This window comes from Chiloscyllium plagiosum, unplaced genomic scaffold (genome assembly GCF_037043375.1).
Source record: "Chiloscyllium plagiosum isolate Xiang-an unplaced genomic scaffold, Cpla_swu_hap1 HiC_scaffold_27, whole genome shotgun sequence".
NCBI classification, from domain to species: domain Eukaryota; kingdom Metazoa; phylum Chordata; class Chondrichthyes; order Orectolobiformes; family Hemiscylliidae; genus Chiloscyllium; species Chiloscyllium plagiosum.
Window position 1 is genome coordinate 9,157,324 of NW_028270165.1, and position 13,365 is coordinate 9,170,688.

The 13,365-nt window shown below is 46.0% G+C and overlaps 1 protein-coding gene across 1 annotated transcript in view; it reads left to right on the forward strand.

Moving 5' to 3' along the window:
- LOC148143030 (uncharacterized) overlaps positions 1–13,365 on the forward strand; it is a 143,856-nt gene that overhangs the window by 55,748 nt on the left and 74,743 nt on the right. The window contains 2 exon segments of the mRNA XM_087975775.1: positions 10,457–10,750; positions 10,753–11,379. Coding sequence (XP_087831901.1) covers positions 10,457–10,750; positions 10,753–11,379 — 921 coding nt within the window.

A 13,365-nucleotide genomic window follows, 5' to 3' on the forward strand; every position in this document is an offset into this window, starting at 1 on the left:
ACCCACAATCTTCTCCATTCCCATCACCCTCTGTTCCCCCCAGTGTTCTCATCCTCCCACCCTCTGTCCCCCTGTCAATTATCTCTCTCACCCCCTGACACTCTGCCCATCCGTCCATTCTCTCTCCTTCTCTTCCACCCACTCCCTCTCCTTGCAGATGCCTCAAACCCTCTTCGATCGCTGTATCAAACCCTTCTAGGAAGAGAGAAAGAGAATGGATGTTGATGACTATACCTGGTAGACACGGCTTCACGAGAAATGACTGATCTTTAAAATTGAGAATAGCTAAAATGATATATTCAGAAATATCATGAAAGCATGTTCAACTTTATAGAAAAGCTGCAGACATCTTTCTGAAACTTGCATTCAAATATGTCCAGTTAGTCCACAGTTGAGGACAGGGTGTAATTTGTGGATGGCCCATTCCTAGTCTTGTGAAATTGATTCTGACTATGCAGAAATAGAACCATAGAGTTGTACAAACCCGTCGGTCCATGCTGACCAGGTATCCTAAATTAATCTTGGCCCTTATACCCATCCAAATGTCTTTTAAATTTTGTAATTGTACCAGCCTCCACCACTTCTTCTGGCAGCTAATTCAATACATGCACCGCCCTTTGCGTGAAAAATGTGCCCCTAAGGTCATTTTTATATCTTTCCCCTCTCACCCAAAATGAATGCCCTCTAGTTCTGGACTCTCCCACCCCAGCGAAAAGACCTTGTTTATTTAACCTATCAATGCCCCTCATGATTTTATAAATCTCTATAAGGTTTTATAAACCCTCAGCATCCAACGCTGTATGAAAATCAGCCCCAGTCTATTCAGCTTCTCCCTGCAGCTGAACCTCTCCAACCTTTGCAACATATTTGTAAATCGTTTTTGAACCCTTCTAAGTTTCACAACATCATTGCTACTCATGATTAATAGGCTGTGAACAATCTATCTTGTTCAGGGCATAAGAGGGGGCATTTGTTGAGGGGAATTAACTTTCAAACTGTTTTTTTCTGACCCTGAGGTCCCTTTAAATCTTTTCCCTCTCAATCCCTCTAGTTTGGGACTCCCCTACCCTGAGGAAAAGACATTCAAAAGTTGAGGAGTCACACAAAATGCAAACGCAATAAAATGTCGAGCTACAGATTTTAAAAAAATGTGGCTTCAGCTTTTTTTTAAACTCCTGTTGACATTTGACATTTGGGTACAAAATCTTGTCAGCAACACCAGCATCGCCACAGACCACACTGCGCATACTCCTCGGTGTCAGTAAGTACTGCGCATGTTCAGCGGCGTTAACAAGAACTGCGCATGCCCCACGCTGTCCGCAATTACGGACGCGACTTTCTTTGATGGACCAATGGGGAGCTCGGGATGACCGGAAGGAGCCTGGTTCCTTTGTCAATCAGAGCCTTGCTTTTGTCTGAATACGGAAGTTTGACCATGAGCTTCTGAAGCTGGTACTGCTGTTGTTCCTCTCTGAATGAAGATTGAGCTTCACCCCAGACTGCAACTTCCTTCCTCTGTCCAACATCTGTGAGTACGGCACTTTCTTTTCTCACCCCCTTTTCCATTTGTTTTCATTCTGGGGTTCAATTTTTGTTTTGCAGCAATTGAAAGGAAAAGGAGTGAATCCCGGCGAGGGGAGAGAGTCTGGAAAAGTTGGTCCAAGATTGTGTCTTAGTTAGCAAACATACGGCAAATGTAGTAGCACAATGTGAAGTTATCGCATTTGCTGTTTTAAAAAAATGCAGAAAGGAGACGCATTCCTTAAATAGTGATATATTGGGATGTGAAGAAAGTGAGGACTGCATATGCTGGAGATCAGAGTCGAAAAGTGTAGGGCTGGTAAAGCATAGCAGGTTCAGGCAGCATCTGAGAAGCAGGAGATTCGACATTTCAGGCACGAGCCCTTCATCAGGAATGATGTGTTGATGTACAAACAGGCCTCAGCGTCCTTCTATATCAGCAAGCAATGAGCAAGGCAAATGGTACATTAGCAAGAGGAATTGAGTTCCTAGGTGGTGATGTCTTCCTGCAGTTGGGGGTGGGGTTCATTGAATATATTCAAGGCTGAGTTCATTTGAATGTTCGACAACAAGGAAGTGGATGGTTATGGGGGGGAGGCAAGAAAATGGGTTTAAGACCAGTATAGAACAGTTAGACAGTCAGACAGTGCAGAAACAGACTGTTCTGTCCAACTAGTCCATGCTGACTATGTTCTCAAACTAAACTAGTTGCACCTACCAGTGTTTGGCCCATATCCCTCTGAACATTTCCTATTCATGTGCTGATCCAAATGCTTTTTAACCCTTTTAACTGGACTACATCCACCACTTGAACTGAATTGAATTTATTTATTGTCACATGTACTGAGGCACAGTGAAAATCGTTGTCTTGTGATCACATAGTTAAGTCGCATAGTAAATAATAGGTAAACAGCGGCAAAGACAAAAATAAAGGTTCAGGCAAATCCTGAGAGTTTGAGAGTCCATTCAGTGTTCTAACAATAGTAGGGTAGAAACTGTTACAAAACTGGCTGGTGCGTTTGTTCAGGCTTCTGTACCTTGTCCCCGATGGTAGAGGTTGTAGACAAACATTGCCAGAGTGGGATGGATCTTTAAGAATGCTGGCAGTTTCCCTTGACAGCAGGCCTGGTAGATGGATTTTATAGATGGGAGGTAGGCCTTTGTGATTGTCCGGGCTGAGTTCACCACTCTCTGTAACCGTCTCCAATCTTGAATGGTACAGTTGCCATACCAGGTAGTGATACATCCAAGACAGCTTGTTGTGGATGACCACTCCCAGGAGCTTGACACCCTCCTCTCATTCCACCACTGTGCTGTTAATGTGTATGGGGGCATGAGTAACATCCCGCCAAAAGTCAATAACGAGTTTCTTGGTTTTGCTAGCATTGAGATCTGGTTTGTTTTCAGTGCATCATTTTTCCATGTCTTCCATCTCCCGTCTGCAGTCTGTTTTGTTGCCATCTGAGATTTGACTGACTATAGTGGTGCCAGTGAACTTGTAAATGGCATTAGTCTTGTATTTGGTGACGCAGTCATGGGTATACAGTGAGTACAGTTGGGGGCTGAGTATGCACCCCTGGAGGGCTCCAGTGTTGAGTGTTTGTGAGGATCAAATGTTGTCCCCAGTCTTCACTGATTGTGGCCTGTGGGTCAGGAAACTGAGGATCCAGTTACAGAGAGTGGGGCTTAGTCCGAGATCACTAAGTTTAGTAATCAGTCTCGAGGGGATAACAGTGTTGAAGGCTGAACTGCAGTCAAGTAGGATTCTTACGTACCTGTTTTTGGTGTCAAGATGTTCTAGGGAGGAGGGAAGGGCAAATGATATGGCATCTGACGTGGATCCCAATTTGCCGATAGGCAAATTGGAGTGGGGCAAGAGTAGTGGGAAGGCTGGAGTTGATTAATGCCATGACCAGATTTTCAAAGCAATTCATGACCACCAAAGTTAGGGCAACTGGGTGGTAGTCATCGACACGTGCTGCATGAGTCTTCTGAGGCACAGGGATGATGTTGGCCCTCGTGAAACAGGCAGGGAGAATGGCCTGCTGCAGGAAGAGGTTGAAGATGTGCGAGAAGACCTCTGTCAGTTGATCTGCCCATGCTTTGAGTGCACGGCCTGGTCCTACGTCTGATCCCATCGCTTTCCTTGGATTCACATGAAGGAAAACTGATCTGACCTCTGGGCTTTCTCTGGACATTCATTCCACACACAAACTACTCTCTTAAAAAAGGGTGCTTCTGATGTCTTTTTAAAATCTTTCTCCTCTCGCCTTAAAAATGTGCTCCCTAATCTTGATGCTCACATCTGAGCGAAAGGACATCGCTATCCTTCGTGATTTTATAATCCTCTGTGAGGTCACCTCTGTGCTCCAGTGAAAAAAAATCCCAGTGTATCCACCTAGATGTAGGTAGATTAATATCCAGTCATGATCTGTTGAATGCTGGTGCAGGCTTGAAAGACCAAATGGCCTATTCCTGTTCCCAAGTTTCTCTCACTGTGTCCAGAACAGCAAGAGACCATAAGACACAGGAGCGGGAATTTGGCCAATCAGCCCACTGGGTCTGCTCCACCATTCAATCATGGCTGATAAGTTTCTCAACCCCATTCTCCAGCTTCCTCCCCTTGATACTCAAGAACCTATCATCTGTTTCAGTCTTAAATATACTCAGTGACTTGGCTACGGCAGCTTTCTGTGGCAGTAAATTTCATAGATTCGCCACTGTCTGGCTGATGAAGTTTCTCCTTATCTCTGTTCGAAAAGATCTTCCGTTTACTCGAAAGCTGTGCCCTCGAGTCCCCATCTCTCCTACCACTGGAAACATCTCCCCCAACATGCACTCTGTCCAAGCCATTCAGCATTCTTATGTTTCAATTAAATCCCCCCTGAGTGTAGGCCTGTTAATCAGCATGAACCAGACTTTTCAGGATGAGGCATAGCAGGGAATACGTTCAGTAAAATGAGAATGAAAGGAGAGTGTGTGGGATGGAGATTTTCAGCTTTTAGGGAATAAGGGAGGAAAGAGAGTTTGCTATAAATTATAATCGATCGGATGGAATAATGGACCGAGGATTGGCAGATGGAGTTTAATTTAGACGAACGTGAGGTGTTGCATTTTCGGAAAGCAATCCAGGACTTAACCAGTTAATGGGGAATGTTGCTAGTGAGGGTGAGAATAAGTGGACAGGGCAGATGAATCAGTGGCTGAGGAACTGGTGCATGGGAGAAAGGATCCAAAATGTGAATATTGGAATCTCTTCTGGGGTAGAAAAGACCTGGACAAGAAGGATGGATCGCACCCGAATTGGAAGGGGACTAATATATTGCTGGGAGATTTGCGAGAGCTGCTCAGGAGGATTTAACTAGTAAGGTAGGGGTGGGTGGGGGGCAGGGATTGCTGGGACCCAGATAAATAGTGAGGAAAGAGATCAGTCTGTGACTGGTCCAGTTGGGAAAGGGACTGAGTTAAACAATCAGAGCAGGAAGTAACAAAGCAGAGAACAAGGTAGGACTGGTAAATTAAACTGCATTTATTTCAATTGCAAGAGGCCGAACAGGGAAGGCAGGTGATGGTTAGGAACTTGGGACTGAGATATCATGGCAGTTACAGAAACATGGACAGCACTGGCAGCTTAATGTTCAAGAACACACATGGTATTGGAAGGATAGAAAGAGGGGCAGGAGAGGAGGGAGAGTGGCTTTTTTGATAAGGGATATATTACTGTGCTTAGGGAGGATATTCCTGGGAATACATGCAGGAAGCTTATTTGGGTGGAACTGAGAAATAAGAAAAGGGATGATCACCTTATTGGGATTTTATTACAGACTCCCTAATAGTCAGAGGGAAATTGAGAAAAAAATTATAAGGAGATTTCAGTTATCTTTAATATTAATAGGGTGGTTATGGTCAGGGATTTTAACTTTCCAAACATAGACTGGGATTGCCATAGTGTTTAAAGGCAGTACAAAGGCAGTTGGAGTATACTTAAGAGTAAACTCAGGAGGGCAAAAAGGGAACATGAGATAGCTTCGACAAGTAGAGTTAAGGAGGAATTTAAATGTGTACAAGAAAATTTTCTGATTCAGTAAGTGGATGTTCTGACTAGTGAAGGTGCAAACCGTGACCTACTCTTGGGAAATAAGGCAGGGCAGGTGACTGAGCTGTCAGTGGAGGAGCACTTTGGGGCTAGTGACCATAATTCTATGAGCTATAAAAGAGTGAAGATAAAGTATAGACCAGATCTAAATTGTAGGATGGCTAACTTGGTATTAGGCAAGATGTTTCAAAAGCTAACTGGGAGCAGATTTTCGCAGGTAAAGGGATGGCTAGAAAATGGGAAGCCTTCAAAAATAAGAAACTGAGAGTCCAGAGACAGTATATTCCTGTTAGGGTGAAAGGGGAAAAACTAGGTAAAAACAAGGACTGCAGATGCTGGAAACCAGATTCTAGATTAGATGAAGGGCTTTTGCCCAAAACATCGATTTTCCTGCTCCTCGGATGCTGCCTGAACTGCTGTGTTTTTCCAGCACCACTCTCATCTAGAACCCAGGGTGAAAGGGGAGGTTGGTAGGTGTACTGAATGCTGAATGACTAGAGGAATTGAGCTTTTGGTTCAGAAAAAGAAGGAAGCATATGACAAGTATAGACAGGAGAGATCGAGTGAATCCTGACAGTACAAAGGCAGTTGGAGTATACTTAAGAGTAAACTCAGGAGGGCAAAAAGGGAACATGAGATAGCTTCGACAAGTAGAGTTAAGGAGAATCCAAAGGATTTTTATAAATATATTAAGGAGAAAAGGGTAACTAGGGAGAGAACAGGGCTCCTCAAAGATCAGCAAGACGGCCTATGTGTGGAGCTGCAGGAGTTGGGGGAGATAATAAACAAGTATTTTACATCAGTGTTTACTGTAGGGAAGGACATGGAAGAAATAGAATGTGTGGAAACAGATGATGATATCTTGAAAAATGTAAAAATGTCCATACTACAAAGGAGGTGGTGCTGGATGTCTTGAAATGCATGCAAGTGGATAAATCCCCAGAACCTGAACAGTTGTACCCTAGAACTCTGTGGGAAGCTAGAGAAGTGATTGCTGGGTCCCTTGCTGAGGTATTTGTACCATCGATAGTCACAAGTGAGGTGATGAAAGACTGGAGGTTGTCTAACGTGGTACCAATATTTAAGAAAGATTGCAAGGAAAAGCCAGGGAACTATCAACCAGTGAGCCTGACATTGCCGGAGGGCAAGTGGTTGGAGGTAATCCTGAGGGACAGGATTTACATGTCATTGGAAAGGCAAGGATTGATTAGGGATAGTCAGCATGGCTTTGTGCGTGAGAAATCATGCCTCACGAACTTGATCGAATTTTTTGAAGAAGCAACAAGGGATTGACGAGAGCAGAGCAGTCGACATGATCTCCATGGACTTCAGAAAGGCATTCAACAAGGTTCCTCATAAGAGACTGGTTAGCAAGGTTAGATCTCGAGAAATACAGGGAGAATTAGCCATTTGGATACAGATCTGGCTTGAAGGTAGTAGACGGAGAGTGGTGGTGAAGGGTTGATTTTCAGCCTGGAGGCCTGTGACCAGTGTTGTGCCACATGGATTGGTGCTGGTCCCACTACTTTTCATCATTCATATGAATGATTTGGATGTGAGCATAAGAGGTATAGTTAGTAAGTTTGCAGATGACACCAAAATTGGAGATGTAGTGGACAGCAAATAAGGTTACCTCAGATGACAATGGGATCTTGATCCGATGGGCCAATGGGCTAAGGAATGGCAGATGGAGTTTAATTTAGATAAATGTGAGGTACTACATTTGGTAAAGCAAATCAGGAAAGGTCCGAGGGAGTGTTGCTGATCAAAGAAACCTTGGAGTGCAGATTCATAGCTTCTTGACAGTAGAGTCGCAGGTAGATAGAACAGTGAGGAAGGCATTTGGTATGCCTTCCTTTATCGGTCAGAACATTGGGTAGGAAAGTTGAGAGGTCACGTTGCAGCTGTATAGGACACTGGTTAGGCCTTTTCGGAATATTGTGTGCAATTCTGGTCTCCTTCCTAACAGGAGGATGCTGTGAAACTTGAAAGGGTTCAGAAAAGATTTACAAGAATGTTGCCAGGTTTGGAGGATTTTAGCTATCTGGAGAGGCAGAATAGACTCGGGCTGTTTTCCTGGAGCGTCAGAAGCTTTTGTGGGGGAGGGTGGGGGGTGGGGGTGACCTTCGACACGTTTATTCTATCCATAATCCTCATGATTTTATAAACAGACAAGGTCTTTTCCCTGGGTTGTGGAGTCCAGAACTAGAGGGCATAGGTTTAGAGTGAGAGGGGAAAGATTTTAAAAGGGACCTCAGGGACAAGTGTTTCATGCAGAGGGTGGTGCATGTATAGAATGAGTGTTAGAGTAAGTGATGGAGGATGGTACAATTACGGCATTTAAAAGGCATCTGGATGGGTATATGAATAGGAAAGGTTTAGAGCGATAGTGGCCAAGTCCTGGCAAATGGGACGAGATTAGGTTGGGATAACTGGTCGGCATGGATGAGTTGGACTAAAAGGTCTGTTTCTGTGCTGTACACCTCTACGACTTTAATTCAGGACTCTGAAATTGTTCATGAAAACCACTTCAGTAATCTGCCCAGTTTTAAGACTACAATATACAGGAGCAGAATGAGGCCATTTGGCCCATTGAGTCTGCTCCACCAGTCGATCATGGCCGATATGTTTCTCAACCCCATTCTGTTGCCTTCTCCTCGTAACCCTTGATCCCCTTACTTATCAAAGACCTATCTATCCCTGTCTTAAATGCCCTCAATGACTTGGCCTCCACAGTGCTCTGCAGCAATGAGATCCACAGATTCACCATCCTCTGGCTGCAGAATTTCCTCCTCATCTCAGTTCTGAAGGGCATTCCTTCACCATGAGCCTGTATCCTCTGGTCCTCGTTTCTCCTACTGGTGGAAACATCTTCCCCACATCCACTGTATCCAGTCAGAGTCACGCAGCACGGAAACAGATCCTTCGGTCCAACCAGTCCATGTTGACTATAATCCCAAACTAAACTAGTCCCACCTACATGTGCTTGGCCCAATATCCCTCTGAATATTTTTTATTCATGTACTTATCCAAATGCCATTTAAATGTTGTGACTGTAAGCGCATCCATCACTTTCTCTGGAAATTCATTCCACACGTGAAGCACTCTGTGTAAAAATGTTGCCCCTTATTTTGTGTTTATATCTTTCTGTTCTCACCTTAAAAATATGTCTGCTCGTCTTGAAATCCCTCATTCCAGGGAAATGACTCCTGGCATTCATCTTCTCTGTATCCAGCAAGATTTTATAAATCTCAAAGAAGACCTGAAATGTTAGCTTGCTCTCTATGTGGACACTGTCTGACCAGCTGTGATCTACAGCATTTGTTGTTTTCAGGACGGATTCCAGCATCTGTCGCAATGCTCTCCTAAATGTTAGCTACCTCTTTCCAGATCCTTCGAGACTCAACCTTACTCAAGAATCCACTGTGCGGTACAGTCAATAAAGTTCCACATTGTATCTCTTTCAGCACGTGGCTCAGTGGTTACATTGCTGCCTCACAGCACCAGGGACAAGGATTTGACTCCAGCTTCAGGTGACTGTCTGTCTGTGTGGAGTTTGCACATTGTCTCTCCCCCCCCCCCCGTAGCTGTGTGGGTTTCATCGAGATGCTCCGGTTTCCTCCCACAGTCCAAAGATGTACAGGTTAGGATGAATTGGCTATGCTAAATTGCCCCATAGAGTTCAGGGATGTGTGGGTTAGGTATATTAGTTGGAGGTAAATGGAGAGTTGTTGGGCCAAATGGCCTCATTCCGCACTGTAGGGATTCGATGTGGCAACCCCCCAGCTGTTTGCATTTCCTGTAGGGGAAGTGGGGACGGGCCGAAAGTTCAGTGTGTGTGAAGTGAAAATTAAACGTAGTGCTTTGCTTGAGCTCAAGCTGAGTGACTTGGTGGCGGGACTGGAAAAGGAAGGTACAGTGTCTGTGGTTAGTGATGCTGTCTCGCGGCACCAGAGAGCCAGATACAATTCCAGCCTCGGGGCCGTTGTCTGTGTGGATATTGCACATTCTCCGTCTGGTGTTTGCGGCGGATTTCTTCCAGTGCACCTGTTTCTTCCCACTATCCAAAGATGTGCAGGTTTGGGTGAATTAGCCATGTTAAATTGTCCATAATGTCCAGGATGTGTAGGTTAGATGCATTAATCAGGTGTAAATGTAGAGCAATCAGAGTAGGGTTATGGTGCTTTCAATTTCATGGAATTACAAAAGAAAAGAATGTTCCGCATAAAGGAGAATTGCTTGTTCTGAATTTCTACCATGACTGACAGTGATGAATTTCATAATCTGTTTTTTCCAGTGCATTTGAAGATTTGAAGACTGAAGTTTCAAATTCAGTAGTTGAAGGGCTTATGCCCGAAACAGCAACTTTCCTGCTCCCTGGATGCTGCCTGACCTGCTGTGTATTTCCAGCACCACACATTTTGACTGACTCTCCAGCATCTGCAGTCGTCATTTTCATGTCAATGACAGACAGTCGATCAATCCATTGGGACTGTAACGATTTTTGACTATGATTCTGCGAGAAGGAGCAAAATTCTTTGGTTTCTGTTTCAGTACGCTTTCAGCATCAGTGGAGCTGGATGAGAGACGCTACTGTGGCAGCGCATTGAATGTGCAGCCAGTAACAATTATACAGCCTGGAAAGAGGAATTCACGGCAGGGAGGGTTTGTACATGCGTTTGTGTGCAGCTGAAGCTTTGGCCATGGAGAAACCAGAGGGATCTCGCCCCATGGAGAAACCGTGGAAGTGTGGTGGCTGCGGGAAAGGCTTCAGTGTCCCATCTGCCCTGGAAATTCATCAGCGCAGTCACACCAGGGAGAGGCCGTTCTCCTGCCCAGAGTGTGGGAAGGGATTTATCCGCTCTTGCCACCTGCTGGACCACTGCCGAGTCCACACTGGGGAGAGACCATTCACCTGCTCTGAGTGCGGGAACAGCTTCACCCACTCCTCCCACTTGCTGGCGCACCAGCTTGTCCACACCAGGGAGAGGCCCTTCCCCTGCTCTGATTGTGGGAAGGCCTTCAGCAAATCCTCTGACCTGCTGAAGCACCAGCGGGTCCACATGGGGGAGAGGCCATTCAGTTGCCCCGAGTGCGGGAAGGCCTTTAGCGATTCCTCTGCCCTGCTGAGGCACCAGTGGTCCACACAGGCAAGAAGCCGTTTACCTGCCCTGAATGTGGGAAGGGCTTCAGCAGTTCCTCCTCCCTGCTGACACACCAGCGGGTCCACACTGGGGAGAGGCCATTTGCCTGCCCTGAGTGTGGGAAGAATTTTCCCCAGCCCTCCCAACTGCTGACCCACCGGCGGGTCCATACCGGGGAGAAGCCATTCTCCTGCTCAGTGTGCGGGAAGGGCTTTGCGGTCTCCTCCAACGTCGTGGCCCACCAGCAGTTCCACACGGGGGAAAGGCCCTTCAGCTGTCGCGAGTGCGGGAAGGCTTTCAGCAATTCCTCCCACCTGCTGAGGCATCAGCGGGTCCACACAGGGGAGAAGCCGTTCTCCTGCCCAGAGTGCGAGAAACGCTTTAACCACTCCTCCCACCTTCTGACCCACCAGCGGGTCCACATGGGAGAGTGGCCGTTCTACTGTCCTGAGTGCAGGAAGGGCTTCAGCAATTCTTCTGCTCTGCTGACCCACCAGCGGATCCATAGAGGGGAGAGGCCATTCAGCTGCCCTGAGTGTGGCAAGAGGTTCACATTTTCCAGGAACTTGCGAAGACACCAGCGGGGGCACCAGTGCTCCCAACAATCGGATACTGCAAGTGACGCTACTGTGGATTAAACCTTGTGCCCCACTCTGACAATGGGTGCAGTGGGAAAGTTGGTGGGCTTTTAAAAAAATGTCTGGACTGCACACTGCCTCACACCCCCAAGTGCAACTCTAAAGTGGCTCGGGGCGACATGGTGGCTCAGTGGTTAGCACAACTGCCTCACAGAGCCATGGATTCGCGTATGAATCTACTGTTTGATTCTTCCGTGTCTGCATGGGTTTCCTCCGGATGTTCCGCTTTTGCTCCCACAATACAATGATGTACAAGTTAGGGTGAGTTAGCCGAGCTAAATTGTCCATAGTGTTCAGGGATGTGTAAGTGTGGTGCAGTAGTCTGGGGTAAATGTAGACTGGTGAAAAGTGTGGTGCTGGAAAAGCATAGCCTGTCAGGCAGCATCTGAGGCGCAGGAGGATCGACGTTTTGGGCATAAGTCCTTCATCAGGATTCTCCTGGTCTTCGGATGCTGCCTGATCTGCTGTGCTTTTCCAGCACCACATTCTTGACTCTGATCTCCAGCATCTGCAGTCCTCACTTTCTCCAAGTAAATGTAAAGTAACAGGGTTAAGAGAATAGGTCTGGGTGGGTAACTGTACGGAGGGTTGGTGTTGCCTTTTTGGTCCCAAAGGTCTGTTTACATTCTGTAGGGATTCTGTGATTCCATAAACTTTGCTTCCAGTGGGCGACATTACTCGGAGTCTGGGACTGCACGTTGCTAAGAATCCGCAGAAACCTTAGACCACAAGAGCACTGGAGCAGACATGAGGCCATTCAGCCCATTGAGTCTGCTCCACCATTTGTTAGAAACAAAAATTAATTGCGGTTGCTGGAATCCAAAGTTGGCAAGCAGGAGGCTGGGAGAACGCAGCAAGCCAGGTAGCATTAGGAGGTGAAGTTAGCATTTCGGGTATTAACCCTCCTTCAGGACTGAAGAAGGGTTCTTCCGAAAACATTGACTTCTGTATCAGAAACAATTTACCAGGATGTTGCCGGGGGTTGGAGGGTTTGAGCTGCAGGGAGAGGCTATTTGGCTGGGTGAGAGATTTAAAAGGGACGTAAGGGGCAATGTTTTCACGCAGAGGGTAGTGCATGTATGGAATGAGTTTCCAGAGAAAGTGGAGGCTGGTACAATTATACCACTGAGAGGGCATCTGGTTTCGGACATGAACAGGAAGGGTTCAGAAAGATAATGGGCCAAATACTGACAAATGGAATCAAATTAATTTAGGATGTCTTGTCAGCGTTGATGAGTTGGACTGAAGGGTCTGTTTCCGTGCTGTACATCTATGTCTACCGGTCCTGATGTAAGTTTTAAAATTGAGTCCAAGTAACTTTGAATAGTTCAGTCTTGTTGAACTCACTTCTTGAAAGGTTTCAAGTGAATCCCTCCAAGTGATACTGTTTAAAAATGCCGAGTTGGACAAAATATCCCATTAAGTTCGACACAAACCCACAGCTGAAGATATCAGAAATCACACAACACCAGCTTAGAGACCAACAGGTTTATTTGAAATTACAAGCTTTAGGAGCATTGCTCCTTCTTCAATGCTGCTGCTTCATCACTTCACCGACAAAGGAGCAGTGCTCTGAAATCTTGAGTTCAAATAAACCTGTTGGACTCTAACCTGGTGCCATTTGACTTCTGACCTTGTCCAGCCCAATCCAACACCAGCACTTCCACATCACAGTTGACTCGTGAGATCGGATTTTATTCAGTGTGATTAAGTGAGATGCTCATCTGAAAACTCAAAACTGTTGGAGAGACAAAGAGACACGAGTCAGTGCTACAGCACGGAGACAGGCCCATCGGCCCAAACTGGTCCATGCCGACCAAAATGTCCATCAACAGTAACCCCATTTCCCTGCACTTGGCCACTATCCTTCTCAGCCTTGCCTCTCCATGTGTTTGACCAAATGTCTTTTAAATGTTGTTAATGTACCTACCTCAACCACTTCCACGGGCAGCTCATTCCATACACA